The following is a 23,219-nucleotide window of genomic DNA, read 5'->3' on the forward strand; positions in this document are numbered from 1 at the left end:
TCTCTGAGTATCTGTTAATTTGCTTGTATCCTCTTTTTTATTTAGACTTACCAGCAGTAGAGATATTTGAAAAGGGGTGGCTGCATTGATTCTTACTTTATGATCACTTTAAATTTTTAAGTGGTCTTTTTTATTAGCACTTAAACCATTTTGTAATGAAAATTCACGTTAAATAAATAAATAAAATGTCAATCCATAATAAAAATTATCTGGCAACATATAACAAATCTCACAAGAATTTACATTCTTTTCATTTTAAATTTCCTTAAAAATTTTGCTTCATAATTGTTAATTACTAAAGAGGTATATAAGGGACGCGGTGGCTCAGTGGGTTAGGACGCTGAGCTTGTCGATCAGAAGGTCGGCAGTTTAGCAGGTCGAATCCCGAGTGCCGCGTAACAGAGTGAGTGCCTGTTACTCATCCCAGCTTCTGCCAACCTAGCAGTTCGAAAGCACATAAAAATGCAAGTAGAAAAATAGGGACCACTATGGTGGGAAGGTAACAGCATTCCGTGCGCCTTTGGCGTCTAGTCATGCTGGCCACATGACCACGGAGATGCCCTCGGACAAGCGCTGGCTCTTTGGCTTTGAAACGGAGATGAGCACCGGCCCCTAGAGTTGGAAACGACGAGCACGCATGTGCGGGGGAACCTTTACTTTTACCTTTTAAAGAGGTATATACAGTGCTTTTTTAGTCATAGAACACACTGGAACAGAGTTCTGGCACCTTTTTTCAATGGATTTTCCAAGTTTTAAAAATAACTTTTGAAAATTTGATTTTGGTCCACATGGATTTGAATCGCCCTATTGCGCATAGCAGGTTGGCGGCAAAATGATATATCATTAAAATGATATATGTGGGCTGCTTGTGTGTTGAGTCTGATGCAGGCGTACTTCGTCTGCGCTGGTTGTGATGGCGCTGCTTGGCTTGTGGCACTGCTCAGCTTGTGATTGGTCGCGCGCTGAGTGCTTACTGTGGGCAGCAACTGTTATGTTTCATTACACAATCGACGTGTGTGGGTGTGTGTACAGTGACTGACTATGTGCAAAAGGTAAATAATTTATTTTAAAAAATTGTTGGAGAATTGAAAAACCTTTTTTTAATTTTTAGCGTAAAATTTACTATGAACATTTGCCTTAAATACAATAAATTAAATTTATGTTAAGAACTGAATATATAATTTTTTAAATAAAAAATTAACAAGATGTGAGTTCTGGCACCTTTTTTCTTACAAAAAAAGCACTGGGTATATATGTATTTTTTTCCAGCTGTACCATAATTTCAAATAGTTTCAAACTTACCTAAATATTGAGAGAAAATGAATGCAATTAAATTTCAGTGAAAGTTGGAATTAAGAAATTATGGATCAACATTGCAAATCAGTTAACAAAAGAAGTGAATATTTTGCTTACAAATAGTCAAACGGCGCTCAGAAGAGAAATTACAATCTCTAGAAAGCTTGGAGTTTCTCCTGTAACGGCCTCATCTCGTTTGTGAAAAGTGATAGGAATAGAAAGGAGATATTTTTTTACCTGAAGCTCTTTCCCCTACTGGCCATCCAGTAACCCTATGCTGATTCTGGTAAAACCATTGCCATCCAGTTAAAAATAATGACAATATTTGAAAACAGCTACATTGATCCTGAAATGTGCATTAAGAATCAGTGCCAGATACCTAGCCAGTGCTAGCACTATTTTTAAGTTTGAAAGAGCTTCTAAAACTCGAACACTTATAAGGCATAAAGGAAGGAAAGAAAAAGCAACTCATTGTGAGTTGTCTTATAACTGAATATATATCAACCAAGAGAGAGTTATTTATTTATTTATTCATTCATTCATTTCCCCCGTTTATTTTTACAAACAATTTAAGGTGGCAAACATATTTAAACAGTCCTTCCTCTTCCTGTTTTCCCCACAATAATAACCCTGTGAGGTGAGTTGGGCTGGAAAAAAGTGACTCTGCTTAAGTCAACGGGCTGACTTTCACACCTAAGGTAGGACTAGAACTCAAAGTCTCCTAATCTCTAACCTGGTGCCTTAACCACAACACCAAGTTCCCTAGTATGCTTCTGAAATAGAGAATGTCTCTCTTATAATATGGCAAGTTTGTATTTTAAAGGGAGTTGTTTTCTTGTTGTTGTTTGTCTAGTGTCATGGGAAATGATCATGTGAAGGTTTAGGGTGGCTATCGTGAAAACATCCTGAGGTATAGTTTGTTAACAGCCAAAGAATCAAGCAATATTCCTCCACTGCTAATACCTAGAAACACTCAGCCAAACAGATCTGTATAATAATAGTTTATTGCTAAACATTTCAAGAGGCCACAGATAATGTTACAATATGGTATTATATAACACAGACACACACACTCAAAAGAATCAACATGGATGCATAATTCTGATCAGTTTCTGGAATATGTAGTCTAATGAGGAAACTGGGATAATTTCTATTCTCAACCTGGACCATTAGCAATAACACTTTCCCATTGTTTCAAATTGTACCAAGGATTACTTACATACATATTAGGGGACAGAGAACTTAGATCTCTACTAAAATATCAGATAAATGACAGCAAAAATACTTTACCAATATATAAAGTAGGTTAAGATCATCATAATATTTATAACTGTGTTTCAGAAAAGTAACAGCAAAATTCAGGAATTTCTTATATTAGGGGAAAAATACATAACAAAAATGTAAAAAAAAGTGGAAACTTTCAGTAGAGTTATGTTTTATTTATCATAAGTAATAACATATCTATGAATAATTAAAAATAGCTCCTATATATATGATATATTTATATCAAATTTAAATATAAAGAACATTAGCGATAATATAGATTAATACATTGACTGCATTTGGCAATGAAGCTAATAAACAATTAGACTTTTGAACGTTTGATAATTTACAAGGCAGAGTAAGAGGCCAAAAGCCAACTTTCCCCCTAACAGGAAGGCAGGTTTCATCACTGTTTCTAAGGAAAGATATTAGTACATACATTTTCAGAGCTGTAAACATGGTGTTCTATTCAAACCCAGATCTAGCAAAAATTTGAACTTATTTGGATCTCCCCAGATTTCATACAGCTTACAAATGAAATGACGCTATATTTACTTCTTTACAATACTGTAAAATATCAATAATGTATTACTTAAAGCCTAAATATCATTTTACTATAAACAGGAATGTACACAAATACTTTCAAAATCCATTAAAGATCATAAAATTAATGTTTATTTACTGATTTATGATAGCGTTTATTGTTAAAAGAGGGACTTTCCTGTTCGCACATTCATAGCACATTCTCTTCCCACATTTACCCCCTTCAATAAAAGCTCACTAAAGTCATCTAGACCTATCAAAGTGGTCAAAGGAGCGAAGAATCCATACAGTCCTCCCAAAAATATGCTAATTGGCCATCCAATAAAAAAGAGTACAATCAGCCAAAAGATCCCCCACGCGACACAGGTTGCATTCATCTTGAACCTAGCAAAAGAATTAGATAAATTAATTGATAAGCTCTGATAAAGATTTGGCTTTATTTATGATATCTATTAACATTAAAGTATTTACAAATTGGCATTTCCAATTGTTTGCTGATCTGCTAGGAGGTAGAACAGTTTCCATAACTTAGAACATAGAATAAAAGACTTGGAAGAAACCTTGGAGGTCTTCTAGTCCAGCTTCCTGCTCAAGCAGAAGAAACCTATACCACTTCAGACAAGTGGCTGTCCAGTCTCTTCTTGAAAGCATCCAGCAATGGGGCACCTACAACTTCTGAAAGCAAGGCATTCCACTGGTTAATTGTTCTCACCATTAGGAAATTTCTCCTTAGTTCTAGGTTGTTTCTCTCCTTGATTAGTTTCCATCCTTTGCTTCTTGTCCTGCCTTCTGGTGCTTTAGAAAATAGGTTGACCCCCTAATATTTGTGGTAACCACTGCTATCATGTCTCCCCTGGTCCTTCTTTTCACTAGACCAGACATACCCAATTCCTGCAACAGTCCTTCATAGGTTTTTCAAGTGTCTCAACATATTTTTTTATACTGTAGTGACCAAAATTGGATGCAATGTTCCAAGTGTGATCTTACTAAGGCTTTGTAAAGCAGTACTAATACTTCACATTATCTTGATTCTATCTCTCTGTTAATACAGCCTAGGGTTGCATTGGCTTTTTTGGCTGCTGCAGCACACTGTTGGCTCATATTTAAGTGATTGTCCACTAGGACTCCAAGATCCCTCTCACAATTATTGGTATTAAGCCAAGTTTCACCCAGTCTGTATCTGTACAAATGGTTGTGACACTTTTTCTTGTTTTTTTAATTGTTTTAATTGTTTAATTGTTTGGGGATATCTATTGTAAATTTTTTTTGTAAAACTCTTTAATAAAAAAAAATTCCAATGGATTTCAGTTCTGCTCCCAGTACTCTGAAAATTGGCTGAGAGCTAACTTTATTCTTAAATTCTGCATGGTTGGGGCAAGGTGAAATCACTTGTCAATGAGTGAATAAGTGCCAAAGTAATGCTGGTTTTGGTCTAATATTTTATTGGTCCAGAGTCTGGGGCAGGGTTCCACTTTCTTTTGCTTTGTCTAGTTTATTTCACTTCTGATGCTAATGAGTTTGCTAACATGGTCTTCAAAACTCCAAGTTGAATCAAATCAGGGCTGATTCATATATTGTGGATTTGAGAAGGCAGGATATAAAATGAAGAAATACATGGATAAATAAATTCTACCAATTCTAGATATAACGTGAAATGGGGTTGCTGTTTGTTTGGCTGAGAACTGCAATTTCATAGACAACAGTCAAAAATTAGAATTTTTGGGAAATGAGTTCTCACTTTTGGAAAGAGAGGTAAAAAATAGCACACCTTTTAATAAGTTGCATGTTAAATAAATGTTATGGACAGAGTGATTAATCTATAATTTATATAAGACTGCTAGATGCATTACTGAAAGGAGTATAACTGGGGCTTGAAAGGTTTTTGTTTATTCTATCTGTGTAACAAATTTTTGTATAAATTGTATATATGGAGTTTGGAATGGCCAAATGAAGGTAGTGAGATAGTGAAAAGAACTGAGAGCAAAGCAAACAGAAAAGCTTGATAGAATAGAGACAATGATAAAGGGAGAAAAAGCAGAATGTGGAAGATAAAAGTAGAAGAGTGAAATTGTAGCAGCTGGAAAGGAAAGCCAAAAGTGAAGATGACCTACCTTGAGTGTGGATCTAGTTTAAATTTGGTAGAGATAGCACAATAACAGAGAAGTCGATCCTTGTGGGTCTGTGATACTGGGCCCACAGTGGTTGTGGATTCAGTCAGAAGATCCGGATTGTGGAGAATTTATTGCTGCAATGCAGGGCCTATGAAAGAAGAGTGGAGAGTGCGTCAGTAACGGTCTCAAGTTCATTTGTGGTAGCAGCGGGAAGACAGCCACAACACGCTGAGGGACAAAGGAGAATTAACTTGAAAAGACTGCCAGAGGTCAGTTGGAGGCCAAGCATTTATTTATTTATTTATTTTTATTTATTATATTTTTATACCGCCCTTCTCCCGAAGGACTCAGGGCGGTGTACAGGGCAATAAATATAAAAACGAAATACAAAGGTTAAAAAACAATTAAATATTATGCCCGAATATAAAACAGTAATTAAAAGACTTATTAAAACCCCAACCCTAACCCATCAAACCAGGTCAGATTGCTCGAATAAATAGGTTTTTAGATCGCACCGGAAGGAGCGAAGGTCGGGGGCCACCCGGAGCTCAACCGGCAAGCGGTTCCACAGGTCTGGCACGCCCACAGAGAACGCCCTCCCCCTAGGGGCCACCAATCGACATTCTTTGATCGGAGGCACCCTGAGGAGGCCCTCTCTGTGGGAGCGCACTGGATGGAGGGAAGTTGACACCAGCCGCAGGTGTTGCCGTAGGTAATCCGGACCCATGCCATGTAGGGCTTTGTAAGTCATTACCAACACCTTGAATCTCACCCGGAGGGCAACCGGCAGCCAATGCAGCTCGCGGAGCAAAGGTGTAACATGGGAGTATCGGGAGACTCTTTAGCTGAACTTATGGAACCCTACCTTGAAAGCTACAAGTCTATTGCTGCAGGAGGTAAAGCTGGAATCTGTGGTCTGAGCCTCTCTGGATATCTGATCTGGGGATCTGGAAAATTTGGTGACAAAGTTTCAGCACTGGATGGGGTGAATTGGGGAATGATGTTAGAAAGGCTATGGAGTCATTCATTACATGTGGCCTGCCAGTTGAAATGGCTTGCTGATAGGCCTAGTAGTGGAGTGTGAATTGGGTGCAATTAGATGATTGTGTTGTGGAAAGTGGTATTAATAGCTAAGCAGGGAAGTCAGTGAGTGATTGTAGGCTACTTGTAGTGGAGAACAGTTGAAGACCATTATTTGGAGAGTGAAGGTAGAATAATTTTGATTATGGGTAGGGTAGTATGGTGAAAAGCACTAGGTTTAGGTTTTTAGGTTTTTAGGTTTATTAAATTTATATGCCACCCTTCTCCCTGAGGACTCAGGGCAGCTCACAACAATAAAAAGTTAAAAGATATAAATACAAAAATTAAAAGAGGATTAAACAATATAAGAAATAACAACTTAAACCAATAAAAACCAAATTTAAAAACCATGATCAGTTCAGGCCCGCTTGTTGGAATAACCAGGTCTTTAGGTCATGGCGGAAGGACCGAAGGTCAGGGGTCGTCCGCAGCTCTGGGGGCAGTTCGTTCCAGAGGGTTGGTGCGCCCACAGAGAAGGCTCTCCCCCTGGGGGTTGCCAGCCGGCATTGCCTGGCTGACGGCACCCTGAGGAGGCCGACTCTGTGGGAGCGAACTGGGCGATGGGAGGTTTACATTGGCAGCAGGTGGTCTCGCAAGTACCCCAGGCCTAAGCCATGTAGGGCTTTAAAGGTGATTATCAGCACCTTGAAATGCACCCAGAGGGCAACCGGAAACCAATGCAGCTCGCGCAGGAGTGGTGTAACATAGGAGTATCGAGATACTCTCATAAGCACCCACGCGGCCACATTTTGCACCAGTTGAAGCCTCCGGGCGCACTTCAAGGGCAGCCCCATGTAGAGCATTGCAGTAATCCAGGCAAGAGGTGACAAGGGCATGGGTGACCGTGCATAGGTCATCTTGGTCCCAAAAGGGGCGCAACTGGCATACCAGGCGAACCTGCACGGCAGTTAGATGATCTTCCAAATTAAGCCATGAATCCAGGAGGACACCCAAGTTGCGGGCCCTTTCTGAGGGGGGCAATAGCTCCCCCCCATAAGAAGAGATGGAACCTTTTGGATAGTACGAGATGCCGATATCCACAGCCACTCAGTCTTGGAGGGGTTCAGCCTGAGCCTGTTCCTTCCCATCCAGACCCGCACTGCCTCCAGGCACCGGGACATCACGTCAAGGGCATCACTGGGTTGACTCAGCCATTCCAAGGGAAGGAAAATCAGCAATTTGGTGCAATCACTGTTTTTGGCTTGGTGGTCCCAGTCCTGCTGGCCTGATATTAGTGACCTTGGTTTAGCTCACTGCTAGTAAACACCAATTCTGTCTCTAATAAGACCACAATCATCCATGATTTGATTGTAGATGAGTAATCTTCATTTCCTGGTGGTTAGATCCAGAGAGTTCATGGCTTCAGTAGGTAGCAACTATGGGTTTATCCCAAGTAATATTTGACTTACATGTGGACAGTCTTTTTTTTATTGAAAAGTTTTAACATACAATTTTCCTTTAAAACCCCCCTCCCCCTCCCTTCTCCCCCCCTACCTCTCCCCCCTCCCCCCCTCCCCCCCCGACTTCCCAGAGCTAAATACAAGGTATATATATAAAAAGCAATCATAAACAATCATATACTAACAACTATAAACTCTAAAATCCATCACTCTCTAGCTTATATAGGATAAAACAAGCCTTAGTAATATTAAATATATATAAAGAAACTAAAAGAAAAAAAGAAAAAAAAGAAAGAAGACTTATTCAAATGCTAAAACTTCTTAACCCTATACTTGTTCTGGATAAACTCAATCCATTTTCTCCATTCCATAATATAGCGTTCTTGCGAGTGATCTTTCAAATAGGCCGAAATCTTCGCCATCTCAGCCAGGTCGGAAACCTTTAAAAGTCCACTCTTCTATGGTCGGCAGTTCCTCTTTCTTCCAATACTGACCTATCAAAAGTCTTGCTGCCGTAATTAAATGCAACATCAGCTTGGTGTCCACAACTGTAGCATCTGTAATTATTCCCAACAAAAAAAGTTGCGGACAAAACTTTATCCTCTGTTTAAAGATCTTCTGCATGTTCCACCAGACTTTTATCCAAAAAGCCTTAACCTTTTTACATGTCCACCATATGTGAAAATATGTTGCATCTTCATCACCGCACCTCCAACATTTAGGCTGATAATTTGGATACATACTTGCAAGCTTTTTAGGATCTAAATGCCATCTGTAAAACATTTTGTAAAAATTCTCTCTTAGATTTTGAGCTTGTGTAAATTTTACGTTCCTCACCCAAATCTTTTCCCACGTATCCATTGTGATAACTTCCTGGATGTTTTGGGCCCATTTTATCATACAATCCTTAACAAGCTCTGTTTCTGAGTCAATCTCTATCAATGCAAGATATATCCGTTTGATATGTGCTGGACCCTGATTTCTAATTTGCTTTATCAAATTTTCATCAGTCATTGTAAAACCATTTTTCTGGTCTTCTTTCCACCTGGCCCGTAACTGAGTATATTGAAACCAGTTTTGAACAACCTTCTCTTCTCGCAAGAGGCTATATGATTTCAAACACCAGACATTTCTTTCCAAACTTAGGATCTCCTTGTACGTAGTCACATCATGTTTGAAACCAGCATGTATATTTTCTATTGCATGTTTTCGAATTGCCCACAGTGGTATCTTACAATCTAACTTATGTCTATACTTCTTCCAAACTCTCAGCAATGCCTGTCTTAAAATATGCACTCTAAACACATTGTCTACCTTCTTATCATACAACAAATATGCATGCCAGCCAAACAACAAATCATGGCCCTCAAGATTTAATAATCTCTCTTGTGTCAAATTAATCCAATCACTTATTCCTACTAATGCAGCAGCTTCATAATATAGTTTAAAATTAGGCATTTTAAGGCCACCTCTCTCACGAGTATCCTGCATAATCTTAAGTTTAACTCGTGGCTTTTTCCCTGCCCACACAAATTTATTGATACCTCGCTGCCATTCCTCCAAATTAGAGTCTTTCTTAAGAATAGGTATCATTTGAAATAAAAATAAAAATTTAGGCAGGACATTCATTTTCACTGCTGCAATCCGTCCCAACAAAGACAATTGCAATTTTTCCCAACTCTCCAGTTCTTTTTGAATTTTCCCCCATAGTTTTTCATAATTATTTTTATATAACTTTGTATTAGAGGGCGACAAAAGCACCCCCAAATATTTAACCCTTTTAACAATCTCAAATCCAGTTAATCCTTCTAAGAGAGCCTTTTGCGAAACTGTCATACATGTGGACAGTCTTGACTTTGACCTGGCTTAACCTCAGAGCAACTATGCTGTGACCTGAATATGGTCAGAATTACAGCTAGTCTATTCCCTTGGTTAGTTAATTTCCAGGTGCAGCCGAGCTTAACTGCTGCCTGGGACTTCCAAAGGTCTGTGGGACCAATTAGAAAAGTCCACTCCTACTACATGATTGATTGAGTGTTTCTGGAAGTGCTTGAAAAGTTTCTTAACAATTTGGCAGTTTACAATTATGTAATTAATACCTCTTTTCATGGGAGTTGATATCAACAATTTTGAAGGAGGCAATAATGCTTTTCCTTTTTAAGAGGTTCTCACCACATCTGGCAATATCTGACCCTATTCCATCTTAAGTTTTCTCTTTTGGGGGAAAATTATTGATTATGTGATACGTATTTAATTAACCAGTACTATAGCGGAAGCAATTTATCTGTATTCTTTTTAGTGAAGTTTGTAGCCGGGCTTGTAATGGAGACAGCATTGCTCATTCTTATAGATGACCCGTGTCCAGATTTTGATAGGGAAAATGCACCCCTCTTAGTCTTATAAAACCTCTGATCAATCAATCATGCTTTCCTTCTGAACTGCATGTTGGGGGTGGAGTTTGGAAGTATTGTTTAGTAGTGATTCTGCTCCTGCCTTAAAAGGCAGTTTCAGTCAGTGATAGGGCAAAAGGAATTAGCCTAGCAGACACTCTCATGTGACATTCATCTACATTCATCTATATAAAGCCCTCCAATGCATTAATCCAGGATACAGAGCACAATGCCATCAATATGTTAATGATGCTTAATTCCATATTGGCATCCTAGGACCAAGAAGAGATATTTCTGGAGGGATCTCAATGGGACAATACATACTAAAGTTGAAGCTAAGTAAGATGGAGTTGCCGATTGTACGTCAGGTTTGTTTACAGGCTCTGGTATTGTTTCTTGATGAGATGGCACTTAAAAACAAGTCTATTGGTCCTGAGTCTCACCTGAAGTCATGGATATTGCTATACAGTATAGACAGATGGACACCATGGCTAGAAGAGCATTTGCTAAATTTGGGCTGATGTGCCAGTTGTGTCCCTTCCTGGGGTAAGAGGACTAGTTACAATGACTCATGCAGACTTCCACCAGTCACTCAGTTTTTGACTACTTTCGAAGACCTTCTAGATTCTAGAAGCTGCAGTTGATTAGCACTCTTTACTGTGATCATATTGGCCCTGTTTTGTTGGCTCTTCATTAGTCATTATTAGTTTTTTGGTACCATTCAAAATGCTATTTATTTGATTTATAAAAGTCACATATGGCTTGACACCAAAGTATCTATAGGATTTCCTTCTCCAGTCAGAGTTGGCCCATTTGAGGGTATTCTTCTCTCTTAAACACATGGTAATACCATAAGTCCACAAGGTGGGGGAACTGAGGCCAGAAAGCACTGTCATCACAGTGCTGATTCTCAGGAATAGCCTCCTTATAAATATTAAATTGCATTCTTAGTTTCTGGCCTTCCAGAAGCTTTTATAAATTTTATTCTTCTAGAATATCTTCTGAACTGACTGTCTGCCACTCATAATTCTCATGCAGTTGTAATTGCTGTATTATTTTTAAAAAATGTTTGTTGTATATGTGTGTGTGCTTGTTTGTGTATATGTATGTATGTTACAGTACTATGGACATTTTATTACTTGCATTACAAGTGCAAGTCCTCACTTAACAACAGTTGCTTAGTGACCATTCAGAATTATGATGGACCCCCCCTCCCCAGGTACTTATGACCTGGTTCCAGATTTCTGATGACTGCAAACCGCTCATTTAAGCAAAAACTGTTATGGTCCTTAAAAAAATAGAAACAAATAAAACTAGATATTTAACCTCACTGCCATTTATAAAAGTTATGTGAAAGATAGCACTTTAAAAAATTCAGCAATTTCTTCAATATTAATCAGGCTGTGAAAACCAGAAGACATGAACAGTTTTACAAACATTGCTAAAAGACTAATATATTTAATCAAAGGAAGTATGAACTTTAGAGGAGTATAAAATGAACCCTTGTACCAACTAACCTCTTTCCTCTAGAAATTTTCTTCATATTTACAATAAGTATAGAATCATATTTTACTGTCTCAAACAAGCAACCATGACAGCTCATTAGGATTACTCAAATGCATACTTTAAAAATAACATGTTATTAAAATATTAAAACACCCTATTTCCATAATTTTTGTCACTTACATAATTCATCGTTTGCTAGAAAAAGAACTATGGAATGAGGCTGTTTTGGAAAAATACATGTATTTGTTTTAGTTTTCAGTTTTTCATTATTTTTAGAATAAAATGGATATTTCCAGATGTTACAGCTTCTGATGAGTTATGGGATCTGAGGCTATATGCTACAAATTGGCCTCAAAACTATATGGTAGAATTAACTTAATAGGCCCTAATAATGAAAGAAAATATCCTCTATCATCAATTATTCCAATAAAACAGAGCAGTACCATGCTTACTTTGTGGTGGATAAGCCTTCTTCATGAAGATCTTATTTCTTCCAAGCATTCACTACAGTATAAAGAATAAATTAATGTCAACCCACAAGCTAAATATCACAAGTATCTTACAATCATGACTTTGTTTTCCTCAAGCAAGTCAGCTGATAATGAAAATGAATAAGAGAAACCACATGTTGCATGAGATCATGTGCTGAAGCAACAGAAAGAACAAAGCCACTTCTGTTTTTTTTTTAATTTTGTTTTTAAAGAAGCATATTTTGTGTATAAGGGACAATATGGGCGAGAATGTACTTAAATAAAAAATGATTCCCAGTAAAAACCTTTCCTAGTGGTTGACAAGTCTCACTCGATTAATTACTTCTCCCAACCCAGTGGGAAAATAAATGGGCATGGGAAATCCTCTATTTTCCTAGCATTCACTATAATAATCCTTGTCTAGAAAAGTCAGCATGGTATAGTGAGAAAGGTGTCAGACCAAAAGCAAGGGAATCCAGATTCCAGTCTGCCCTTAGCCACCAAGGCACTCTTTTTAAATCCAACTTACCTTGCAGAGCAGGCCAATAACAGAAGGAGGAAATAGCATATAAGGAAAGGCAGCAGAATATTAGTCTGATTGATAAAGGACCACCCAAGTTTCAATTCCAAATGGGAATTCCAATGCATACAGTAGTAAGACTCAAATCAGACATAAATTTGGGTTGAACCCAATCCTGGACAACACTCATTCTTACTAGTAGAGTTCAAGCCTTTTAGTAGGATAGAAGTGAACATAGAAGAAATGAGAACAGCCATCCAAACTTATTACACAGAAATGACCTCCTTTATACACATGAAATGTTATAGAAGAACAATTACTAGGGGCTACAATTTTCATCCTCTTGGGCAGCCCCTATCAAACACAGCCTTAGGAAATTCCCTCTTCTTTCTCAAATGATTTCTGGATATACAGCACAATGGTACTTCTGTTCCCCAAATAATAAAATTGCTTCTTGAAGAACAGTATCTACATCTCCCCGCAGTTAATATAGTATTCAATATTTTATCTACAGACATATATAGAATTTTGCAAAGGGCCCCCCTCCTGGATTCCTGTCTGAGTTATTTAATTTTCCTAAATCCTATTTCCTTAGATCGGCCTTCAGTAATCTTGTTGTTGTTTCTCTAATCCTAATATAAGCACATACACATTCTTGGAGGTGTACTATAGGAAAGTGGAAATCTTTGGGATCCGAATTCAGCAAAGAATAGATGCAACTTCATGTGAACCCAGGACAAAGTGAATAGCTTTATTCAGCTATTTTTATTCTTGCCCACCTCCAAGGCAAAACCAGGATAATGATTTGCCTGTTTGCCTCTTCTGGATTAATCTTTTAATAATATGTGACTGCACTTAAACCAAAAAGGTTGCCAGAGGTGCAGGGCCTACCCTCAATAATGCCTTTAAAAGCGTGAGGAAAGAAAGTTATTAATAACAGAAGCGACTACAGATAACTAGGACCAAGGAATTTTATGGGACTTAACATGGTGAGCAAATGGTGAGGAATTCAGAGTTCGCACAAGGCAGCAGTAATTGCAGAAAATATTGGACCTTGCCAGGTTGGTTGGGCCTACTTTCATCACAGAGGCTAGATTTGAGGGCCTGCCTCTCCACAAATCTTACTAATCTTATTACCTCAGACAACCCGCCTTCCTTCCTTCCTTCCGATGAAAGTAGGAATAGGATGTAAACTCAGATTTTAGGGTTTATTTTTTAATTTTCTCTTTCTGTCCAAGTCTTGACTGTATCACATTTCTAGATTCTGCTGCATTCACTTTTGTAAATTGTTTATATTTTTGTTTTTGATCACATCGAGATTTAAGGTGTGTGTGAGAGTGTGTGTATGTATGTGAGAGAGATTTGTAATCCCTGGAGTATAATACAAGGCTTTGATATGAGGGAGCTGGACATAAAGACCTCACTGAAATACATGAGGCCTATATCTGAATAATCAGATCCAGAATTTAGGGTGGCTGAATTTATAGAACAGGGACTTATTTTGCTAGCTGTTAGTATATTATTGTATTTGTTTGCTTCACTGTTTGTTTTGTTTGTTTTCTATTAAATGTTGCTAGTCATTGACCAAATTATTATTGATCAATAAAGGGGGGAAGAGGGGGAAAAAGTTTTTTTTGGAAGGAGTGCTCTGCCTTAGAATTTCTAGTTTTGCTATGCAGTACAAGAAAACATTGCTTTCACAATGCAAATTTCTCTCTCTCTCTCTCTCTCTCTATCACACACACAAGACACACACACACACACACACAGAGAGAGAGAGAGAGAGAGAGAGAGAGAGAGAGAGAGAGAGAGAGAGAGAGAGAGAGAGAGAGATTCTTCGGAAAACAAGAAATAGTTTAATTTATACCTTGTCTTTCTTTCTTTCTTTCTTTCTTTCTTTCTTTCTTTCTTTCTTTCTTTCTTTCTTTCTTTCTTTCTTTCTTTCTTTCTTTCTTTCTTTCTTTCTTTCTTTCTTTCTTTCTTTCTTTCTTTCTTTCTTTCTTTCTTTCTTTCTTTCTTTCTTTCTTGAATGCTGGGCAGCGTAAAGAGGGCGGACTCCTTCCTCTTTTTTACTCTGTAAAACAATCCTGAGTGGTAGGTTGGGTTGAGAACCAGTGGGTGGCCCAAATTCATCAGTCAGTCTTGTGGCTGGATGGGGGTGGGGAAATGCATTTCGGCACTCCCCATCCCTGGTTTAACATCTTAACTGTTACACCACCCTACTTCTCTTATTGGCCCCTTCTTTCTTATATGGAGGAAGCTTGCTATGAAATACTCTGCTTTCCCTCCAAATTCGGAGAAAGATCTGAAATGGAATCATGAAATCCAGGCTAGAAGATGCATGTAGCCTCAGCCCAAGTAAAATAATAGCCTTCCTGGTTAGTTCTCATCTCAAAAGCTTGCCCTGCAAACCCACGAGATGTTGAAAATATCACTACAAAATGGCTAAATGGGGGGTGGGGCTGAATAAAATAGTAGTGCTCTGACTGTTGGGGAATGACCCAATGTCTATTTAATTCTGAAGAGAAGCTCCTTATTTACCCTGAGTAATAACTATGCAGTAATTCAATGCATCTTTGTTATTTCCCAAAAGAATTCAGTGTACTTTTATGTTGACATGTGGTTTCAAGCATCAAATAAGCAAAAAGGGGAAGGCAATTGGGACTGGCATTTCTTTTTCTTATTTTTTAATACTTCCCCTTGAGTTGCTAAACCAATGAAAACATCTCTTTGCGGCTGTCTGGCAGTTTCTTAAGCTTAACATTTTAATCACTGCACTCTAGTTGATCTCAATATCAATGCCAGTGAAACCATCAGGTTTTTTTAAAAAAAATAATCCATAGAAATGGAGAATTTAAAAAAATGAACTCACTAGACTAGCTTTGCATACTTCGGGTCTTGTTAATAATTCTGTAATGTGCTTATCTAAAAATTATAAGCCTCTATAATAAGACTAGTCGAGTAGCTGATTCAGAAAGAAGCAGCTGTCATCAGCGGTCACTGCCTCCTTTTCTTGCTTAATTTAAGCATACAGGATGCCAGTGGGTGAATGTTGTAAGAGTAGGGGATAATTTAGGACACAAAAATTACTAATGAATTATACTTTGACCTTGCAGTTGTGAAAACTGATGAAGGCATAGTATACGCCAGAGGTACAATTCTATATTTCATGTTAGGATAACTGTTGATTAAATAAATGAAAGCAGCACCAAAATCTTAGTGTTATCTATTTAGACTCCCTTGATATACCAGTAAAACCCACATGAAGGACTGATAACATTCAATGGCAAAGTTATGCAAGAAATTAGAAACTCTGATTGCGACTTAATACCTTTTCAAAGAACAGTATTAACAAAATTAACAGTTAACAGGTTGCACATTTATCTTCTATCTAATGTGTCTTCAGACCTTAACTTTAGTTAAATTAGATTCCATCTCTGTGTGTATATGTATGTGTGTGCTCATATATAATTAATAAAGGGCCTATGATATTGTATCATGAAGGGCATTCCAAGAATAGCCTTTATGAATGATACATTTACAAATTGTACATAATACACTGATTTTCTGTTTACAGTGGGCTAAAACAGAAAAGAACATCAAAGCATGTAAGAAGAACTGTGAGTATATGTTAAAGAAGAGATTCTAACTTTCACTCCCATGTAGCCTTTTTGTCCGTCCAAGAGTTGATCTTGAGTGCTGTCCCAATATCAGGATGGGAAGTATTTAATATGGCTGAAATAAATTTTTTGAAATAAAAGTAGAATTGTAGTCACTATTTGTCTATAACAGAGAATAATAAAGTTCTCATTCAAGGCAGAAATGATTAGACACAGGTTACCATGCCTGGGTCATGTTATATAAAGACCTAGCTCTACGGGAAAGGTATAAGGGAAGAGACTAGGATGACTGGCCCTTAGGCAAGTGGAATCTATCACAGTGGCAATGGGTGCAACATTGGAAGATCTGAAGGACATAGTATCCTGGAAAATATCTAGTTACTAAGAAATGACAACTACTTAATGTACATAATCAATAAAAATGTTCTCTGGATATAAATATCATATAAGAGGAGCAACTTTAAATCCTGATATGTGTTTATAGAAAAATGGGCAAGAAAATATTCATGTTTATTTTGTCCTGATATAAAGTAATCAGGAACCTAATTACATGTCACCATTATTGTGAACTAGCAAAAGGCTCATCATTATGCTTGTTTGAAAGCCAGTTGAGTGCAGTGCATTTCCATGAGAAGGGCGGGATCTCTACTGGTTGTTAATGCTTGTAAGCCACCCATTGTCATCTCTACATGAAATGGGAAGCACACAAGTCTAATAAATAAATAAATCTCTAAACTTAAATGCAGTATTTTTCCTGAGAATGAAACGGGAACCATTCCCTTACACTCAATGGTGGTTTTAAGGCCACCACTGAGCTAAGCTTAGTTTTGCTTCCTATCCGTTGGCTTTGCATTGAGCGATTAGCTAACTAACCACATTTGATTTTAACAGCTTATGCAATCTTAGCCCAACCTATTAGGACTAGGTTGCACAAACTCAGAAAATTGGTGAATTTCGTCGTCATGGATTAGCATGTTGGGCAAGTAACCAAGGACACACTTAATTTTAAGGTTTATTTTTTTGTTTATAATAGTGCAACAAACACCTAGGAACCTTTAACAATGTTGGCACTGAGTTATGTTGTATTTAACAATTGTTTATAGACTTGCCATCACATACCAATATGGAATTCAAACTCAAGAGTGTTTATTACTGTTAACTCTTTAAGAAGCACCCTGTGAATCAAGGGACTTTTTTTTGCCATTGGAACAGTACTTGAAAGTAGCAGCCTGCTCCATCATCCATGCTTTTCCCTTTACTGTAATTAAACATTCCATGTTCACAGACTATCAATCTAAAAATAGATCTTTTGACAATAGAGGGATGTCAGATTTAAGCAGCAGAATGCTGAAGCGCCTCACGATGCATAACAGGACTACTCTTATTTTATAGCCTAGGAATTTAGAGCTGATATGGGTAGGCCTTTTGGCCTTATCTTTGGTAAAGAGGGCAGTGGGGAATCATTTATTATTAGAGAGCTTTTCACCTGGAGACTGCACAGTGTGCATATCATGTAGACAGAAATCTAATTGTTTTTCAATTGGACATTCCTTACATCAATTAAGAGAAAAAACAAATGTGAGACATACCGAAACATGGAATGTCACACAGCATCCATTCTTTAAACTAAGTTAATACATTTCTCTTTCTCATTTCCTATCAGTATGTTTTATATTCCTAACAACTCATGCCAATCTATTAGTTTGTCAAATTCTAATATAAATCCTGTTGTCCTCAGCCCTGACTTCAAATCAACTTAGGTAAGTTCCTCTGTATATCCAATTGTTAAATATGTGTAGTGACAGAGCCAGTACAATTAGAAAATTTATTTAAAAATCTGTAAGCTTTCATCCTAGTTTATTGTACTTACTGACAATCTTATTAAAACCAATTAGTTAAAATGTCTCAAATTTCTTATTAATATATATAACAACTAGCAGCTGTTTCTGCCAGTATTTGGATTTATTTTATTAAAAGGCACGAATTAATTAAGACAGTGGAATATTTTTAGAAAATAGGTTAGAAAGCTGATGTTCTGTAGCTGAGCTGGCCACATTTTGCCAGAAGGTTTTTCTGCCATTCATCAAATTATGAATGTTAGTTTAAGTTATTGTATCATCAGGTCTCATGGCTCTGTATAATAAAACCTCTCTGAGAGACAAATTAAAATCTGTGACTTATTTTATTTACAATAACACTTAATGAACCAAATTGTTTCACTTAAGATAAGATAATCTTTATTGTCATTTTTATTGTGGGCATAATGCTAACACAATTATATGATTTAGACTAAGTAATGTTATTGTGTAAGTTAATCAGAGGCAATTGACTCTCATTAATAGGTGAGATCTTTATTCTCTATTAATGCAGCAAAATCCTCTTTTCCATCTTTGTCTAGGCATGAATTTCATACACAATGTTTTGAATAGAATAGAATAGAATAGAATAGAATAGAATAGAATAGAATAGAATAGAATAGAATAGAATAGAAGCTGGAAGGGACCTTGGAGGTCTTCTAGTTCAGCTCCCGGCTCAGGCAGGAAACCCTATACCATTTCAGACAAATGTTGTCCAATCTCTTCTTAAAAACTTCCAGTGTTGGAACATTCACAACTTCTGGAAGCAAGTTGTTCCACTGATTAATTGTTCTATCTGTTGGGAAATTTCTTCTTAGTTCTAGGTTGCTTGTCTCCTTGATTAGTTTCCATCCATTGCTTCTTGTCCTGCCTTCGGGTGCTTTGGAGAACAGCCTGACTCCCTCTTCTTTGTGGCAACCCCTGAGATATTGGAACACTGCTATCATGTCACCCCTCGTTCTTCTGTTCATTAGACTAGACATTCCCAATTCCAGCAACCATTTCTTATGTTTTAGCCTCCAGTCCCCTGATCATCTTTGTTGCTCTTCTCTGCAGTCTTTCTAGAGCATGGGTCTTCAAACTTGGCCCTTTTATGACTCATGGACTTCAACTCCCAGAATTTCTCAGCCAGGCATGCTGGCTGAGGAATTCTGGGAGTTGAAGTCCATGAGTCATAAAAGGGCCGAGTTTGAAGACCTCTGTTCTAGAGTCTCAACATCTTTTTTACATCGTGACCAAAACTGGATGCAGTATTCCAAGTGTGGCCTTACCAAGGTGTTATAAAGTGGTATTAACACTTGAGTCTATCCCTCTGTTAATGCAGCTTAGAATTGTGTTGGCTTTTTCGGCAGCTGCAGTCCATTGTTTCACTGCGTGTTTTTTTGCGGCCACTCGTGGCTGGTTGCCATGTGGTGCTTTGTGCCGGTGCCACCACTCGTGGTAGGCCATGTGGTGCATTGCACTGGTGCTGCTGCTCATGTGCACCCTGACACATGCTACAACACACCATGCGTCCTCCTGCCATGAGCTGCGGCACCAGTGTGACAAGCCCTGTGGTGTCATGAGTGGCGGCACCAGGCTGATGTGCCACATGGTGTCCAGCCACGATTGGCCACAGAACTCAGGCAGCAGTGCAACAGATTTTGGGGCGTGGGAGGTTGCGGCGGTCCTAAGGTAAGTGGGTAAGACGTCCTCTGAAAATAAGACCTGGTGCCTCTTTTGGAGGCCCCAAAAAATATAAGACTGGGACTTATTTTCAGGGAAGCGCAGTAGATACAGTTCCAATGAACTTCAGTGCAGTTGGTCAGCCAGTTACGAATTCATCTAGTGGTGATGCTGTCTAACCCACATTTTCCTATGTTATCAAGTAGTAGGTTGTGATTTATTTTATCAAACGCCTTACTGAAGTCCAAGTAAATTATTAGTAAAGCTCAGAAACCTGGAAGTAAGTAATATAACTTCATAAATTATTATTCTCATTTTTATGCAATGTACAGACATGGCCCTGTTGGCAACTTTATCACCAAATGTAAATCTTTAACTTTGGAACATATTTATCCTAGAGTATTGTAGTCATAGAATTAAGTGCCAAAACACCTATTCTAGTAGTATATCACCCACCCACTTAACAGTGCATATGATGATTCAGTGCCAATTTGTGAATTATATGACATCAGAATTAGGCAATATTTACTTTTATATCATCATTATTTCTCTACTGGACAGGAATAACATTCCATTAAGAATGTACTACCTCAGTCAATAGGTAATGGGAAAAGAGAATGTTTTTCCTGATTTAAAAACCCACATGCATTATCTTGTTCCCAAAATCCTCACCTCCTAGTAGAAAATTATAAACAGGGAAAAGAACAAGCCAGTTTAAAATGCATTTAAACTTCTATTATTACGGTTAACAGAAACACTTGTTTTTATAGTGGCACAACCTAATTATATTCTCCAAGTAAGGTGATCCTGAACTTTGTTTAGGTTATCATAACAGATTATCCCCTGGTAGTGGGCCGTGGACAGACTGGCCCACCCCCTCACTTGTGCTAGCACCATGGCCTCAACTGTGAAAACGGGATGCCAAAGCCATGCCTCGGCCACAAAAACGGGCCACTGCTGCCACACTTTGGGGCATGAAAATGGGCCACCGCCGCCTCAGTTGCAAAAACAGGATGTTGCCGCCACGCCTCAGCTGCAAAAACGGGACGCCGACACTATGCCTTGGGGCACAAAAACAGGAAGCTGATGCCTTGCCTCGGGTACAAAAACAGGCCTTACTGTGGAAATAAGCTGGTATACTACCAAAATAAAAATAAAAAGCAAGTATCTTATGATCTATTCCTGTCTTCTTTCCCAACCAAGTATTTTTTCCAGTACTGCAATTTCTCAGCCAGCATGAGTCTGAGAGAAAAATTTAGCATATACCACTTTAGAGAAACTTGATCTCTAGCTTTGGGCCTGTGTGTGAAAACATGAGCTTATGGTGATTTTTAGTAATATTTCTACTATCAATTGACTGTGACAAATGAAGGAGAATATTTGTAGCTCAGGGTTGAAATGAGGGGTCCTTGGTGCTCTTTGAGGTGGCTTGTTTTCTTGCAGACATTTCATTACCCTAACTAGGTAACATCATCAGTCCTGAGGAAAAATAAAAATCTCCTGGAAGTTTTTTCAATACCAAAAAAAAAGACTCAGAGCAATAATTTAAAAATGTTTTACTAAATACATTGCATACACATAAAATGTGATGCCATTTGTGGACGCTCCTTGATTACAACCACATAAATGGTTCATTTCATATTTATAGTAAAAAAAAAAGAAATCTTAAGTATCATTAATATTTACAGCAGCTGACCCACTAAGACAATGGATACATATGGCATCTATGGTCATTTTTTCCTAGCTCCTTTTTTCCGACCTGAGAAGGCAATGTTCATTTATCAGCATCAAGTTCTGTTTCACTGTCTTCACTGTCACTATCTCTTCCAGGATGTTCAGGCATTTTCCGATGCTCCTCCTCTTCCCCTCTTGTCTTTGGTTTCTCATTCAAAATGTTGTCTTTTACAGTATCTCCTGACGTAGCTTTGATTTCAGTTTCTATTTCCATTTCAGAGTCCTTACTCTGGATAACTTCAGTTTCTTGAGGTTTGGACGTTTCACTTTCTTCAATAAGTTCTGGAGGAGGTAATAAATCCTACAATGAAAAAAAAGAAAAAAAGAAAATGTGTTTTGTTTAAGAACAATTTCAACATAATACAGATCAAACTTAGATGTACACCAGTAAGAAAAATCTATTCTGACAAATAACTCTATAACTTGTCTATTTTATTGGAGTGGACATCTATAACAAATAAGTGAATTTTAATTTACATGATATCCTCAACACAGAATTCTTTTATTTCCAGGTTTATAAGTGAGAGACATTGCACAGTTTTCTGTAGGTTTATGTTGATTCCACAGAATTTTTGAATGCTCTTAAGATTAAAGAGAATTCAAACAAGCATTTGAATATGCTGAAATTTTGTGAATTATTACATGTTACTTAATGAAACCAGTTTTTATTAGTGTTGTGTTTTGAAGAAGAGGATTGCTGTTTGTGGGACAAAAATCATAATAAGTAGGTTCTTATAGAAAGGAATAAACTCCATTAAAACTTTAATATATCTGTTGACTCAAGATGAAAACAGGCTAATCTTTAATTAAATAATACTACAAGCCTTTCTCCAGTCTTATCTTTCTGATATAAAGGCACAGGAACAGAGGGTATGACCATCTCCTATAATATTCTTTTTCATAGTTCCATGTGGAGTTCTTGTTTACATTAGAATTTAAATATGGAATTAAGCTAACTTTCTATATATTCAACTATGCTTCTAACAGCTGTATATAAATTTGATGCTGTAATGAAGAATAGCACTCAAACTTAAAAATTACTAAATGTCTGTATCTGGGTTCCATGCTATGTGGTCAAAAATGATATTTTTGGTAGAATAATTATAGACATTCAGAAAATCTAAGCCTCTTAAATTAGGGATTCCTTTGTATTTGACTAAATATATATTTTTATCTGCCGGATACAAACTCAGACTCCTTCTGTGATGCAGCTGGTACAATTTCTATTCATATACGATTAGTGTCATTCAGATCTTTTTGTAAGAAAACTAACATGAAGTTAAAAATAAAATTTTAATAGTGCAATTGAAAATGCACTTCCAGCATCTCCAGGTCTGCGGGAATAAGCTATGTACAAACATATTTAGCTAGATGCAAATAGTATCAAGAGCAAGAATACAATGAGCTTTCCTTTACATTAATTAGTCACAGGAGTTCCCAGTCATATCAACAAATGTACCCTAGTGGATGCCAAACAATTTTCTACAAATAATAATTACTTCATAAAAAATTGTTATTCTTTTTTCTTGTTATTTGCTTATTTTTAATTAGCTGTGGTTTCAAAATGAAGTGGATATATTACCAACTTTTATTTACAGCTATCTTGAACGAACAATATATACGTGTAATACTTCTCATGCAACAGCTATTTTCAGAGGTTAATTGAACTGTGGTTTAGCAACATGTAAATGAATTTTATTTAGATACCTGGCTTCTTCTCTCAACTTGTAATAAGATGAATTTAGGATGCTTTTAATTAACTGGA

General features: G+C 37.4%; 1 protein-coding gene and 1 long non-coding RNA gene across 3 annotated transcripts in view; both read right to left on the bottom strand.

Annotated features, from left to right (window-relative positions):
* Nucleotides 1-2,302: 2,302 nt before the first annotated feature.
* LOC310649301 lies at nt 2,303-16,276 on the bottom strand. 2 transcript variants are annotated; one of them, XR_014494208.1, is made up of 5 exons: nt 16,230-16,276; nt 14,447-14,653; nt 12,042-12,093; nt 5,214-5,361; nt 2,303-3,486 (listed from the first exon to the last, which is right to left on the bottom strand). It is a non-coding gene; the product is annotated as an uncharacterized lncRNA (long non-coding RNA). The 2 variants fall into 2 exon arrangements; XR_014494209.1 differs by lacking the exon at nt 16,230-16,276 and having other exon boundaries at nt 14,447-15,016.
* A 4,983-nt stretch (nt 16,277-21,259) lies between these two features.
* AQR (aquarius intron-binding spliceosomal factor) overlaps nt 21,260-23,219 on the bottom strand; it is a 53,166-nt gene continuing 51,206 nt past the window's right edge. Inside the window, exon 35 of the mRNA XM_083373882.1 lies at nt 21,260-21,755. Coding sequence (XP_083230008.1) covers nt 21,495-21,755 — 261 coding nt within the window. The 3' untranslated portion in view covers nt 21,260-21,494. The remainder of the gene's footprint in view (nt 21,756-23,219) is intronic.

Source organism: Vipera ursinii (genome assembly GCF_947247035.1).
Source record: "Vipera ursinii genome assembly, chromosome: 1".
In the NCBI taxonomy this organism is placed as follows: Eukaryota; Metazoa; Chordata; class Lepidosauria; order Squamata; family Viperidae; genus Vipera; species Vipera ursinii.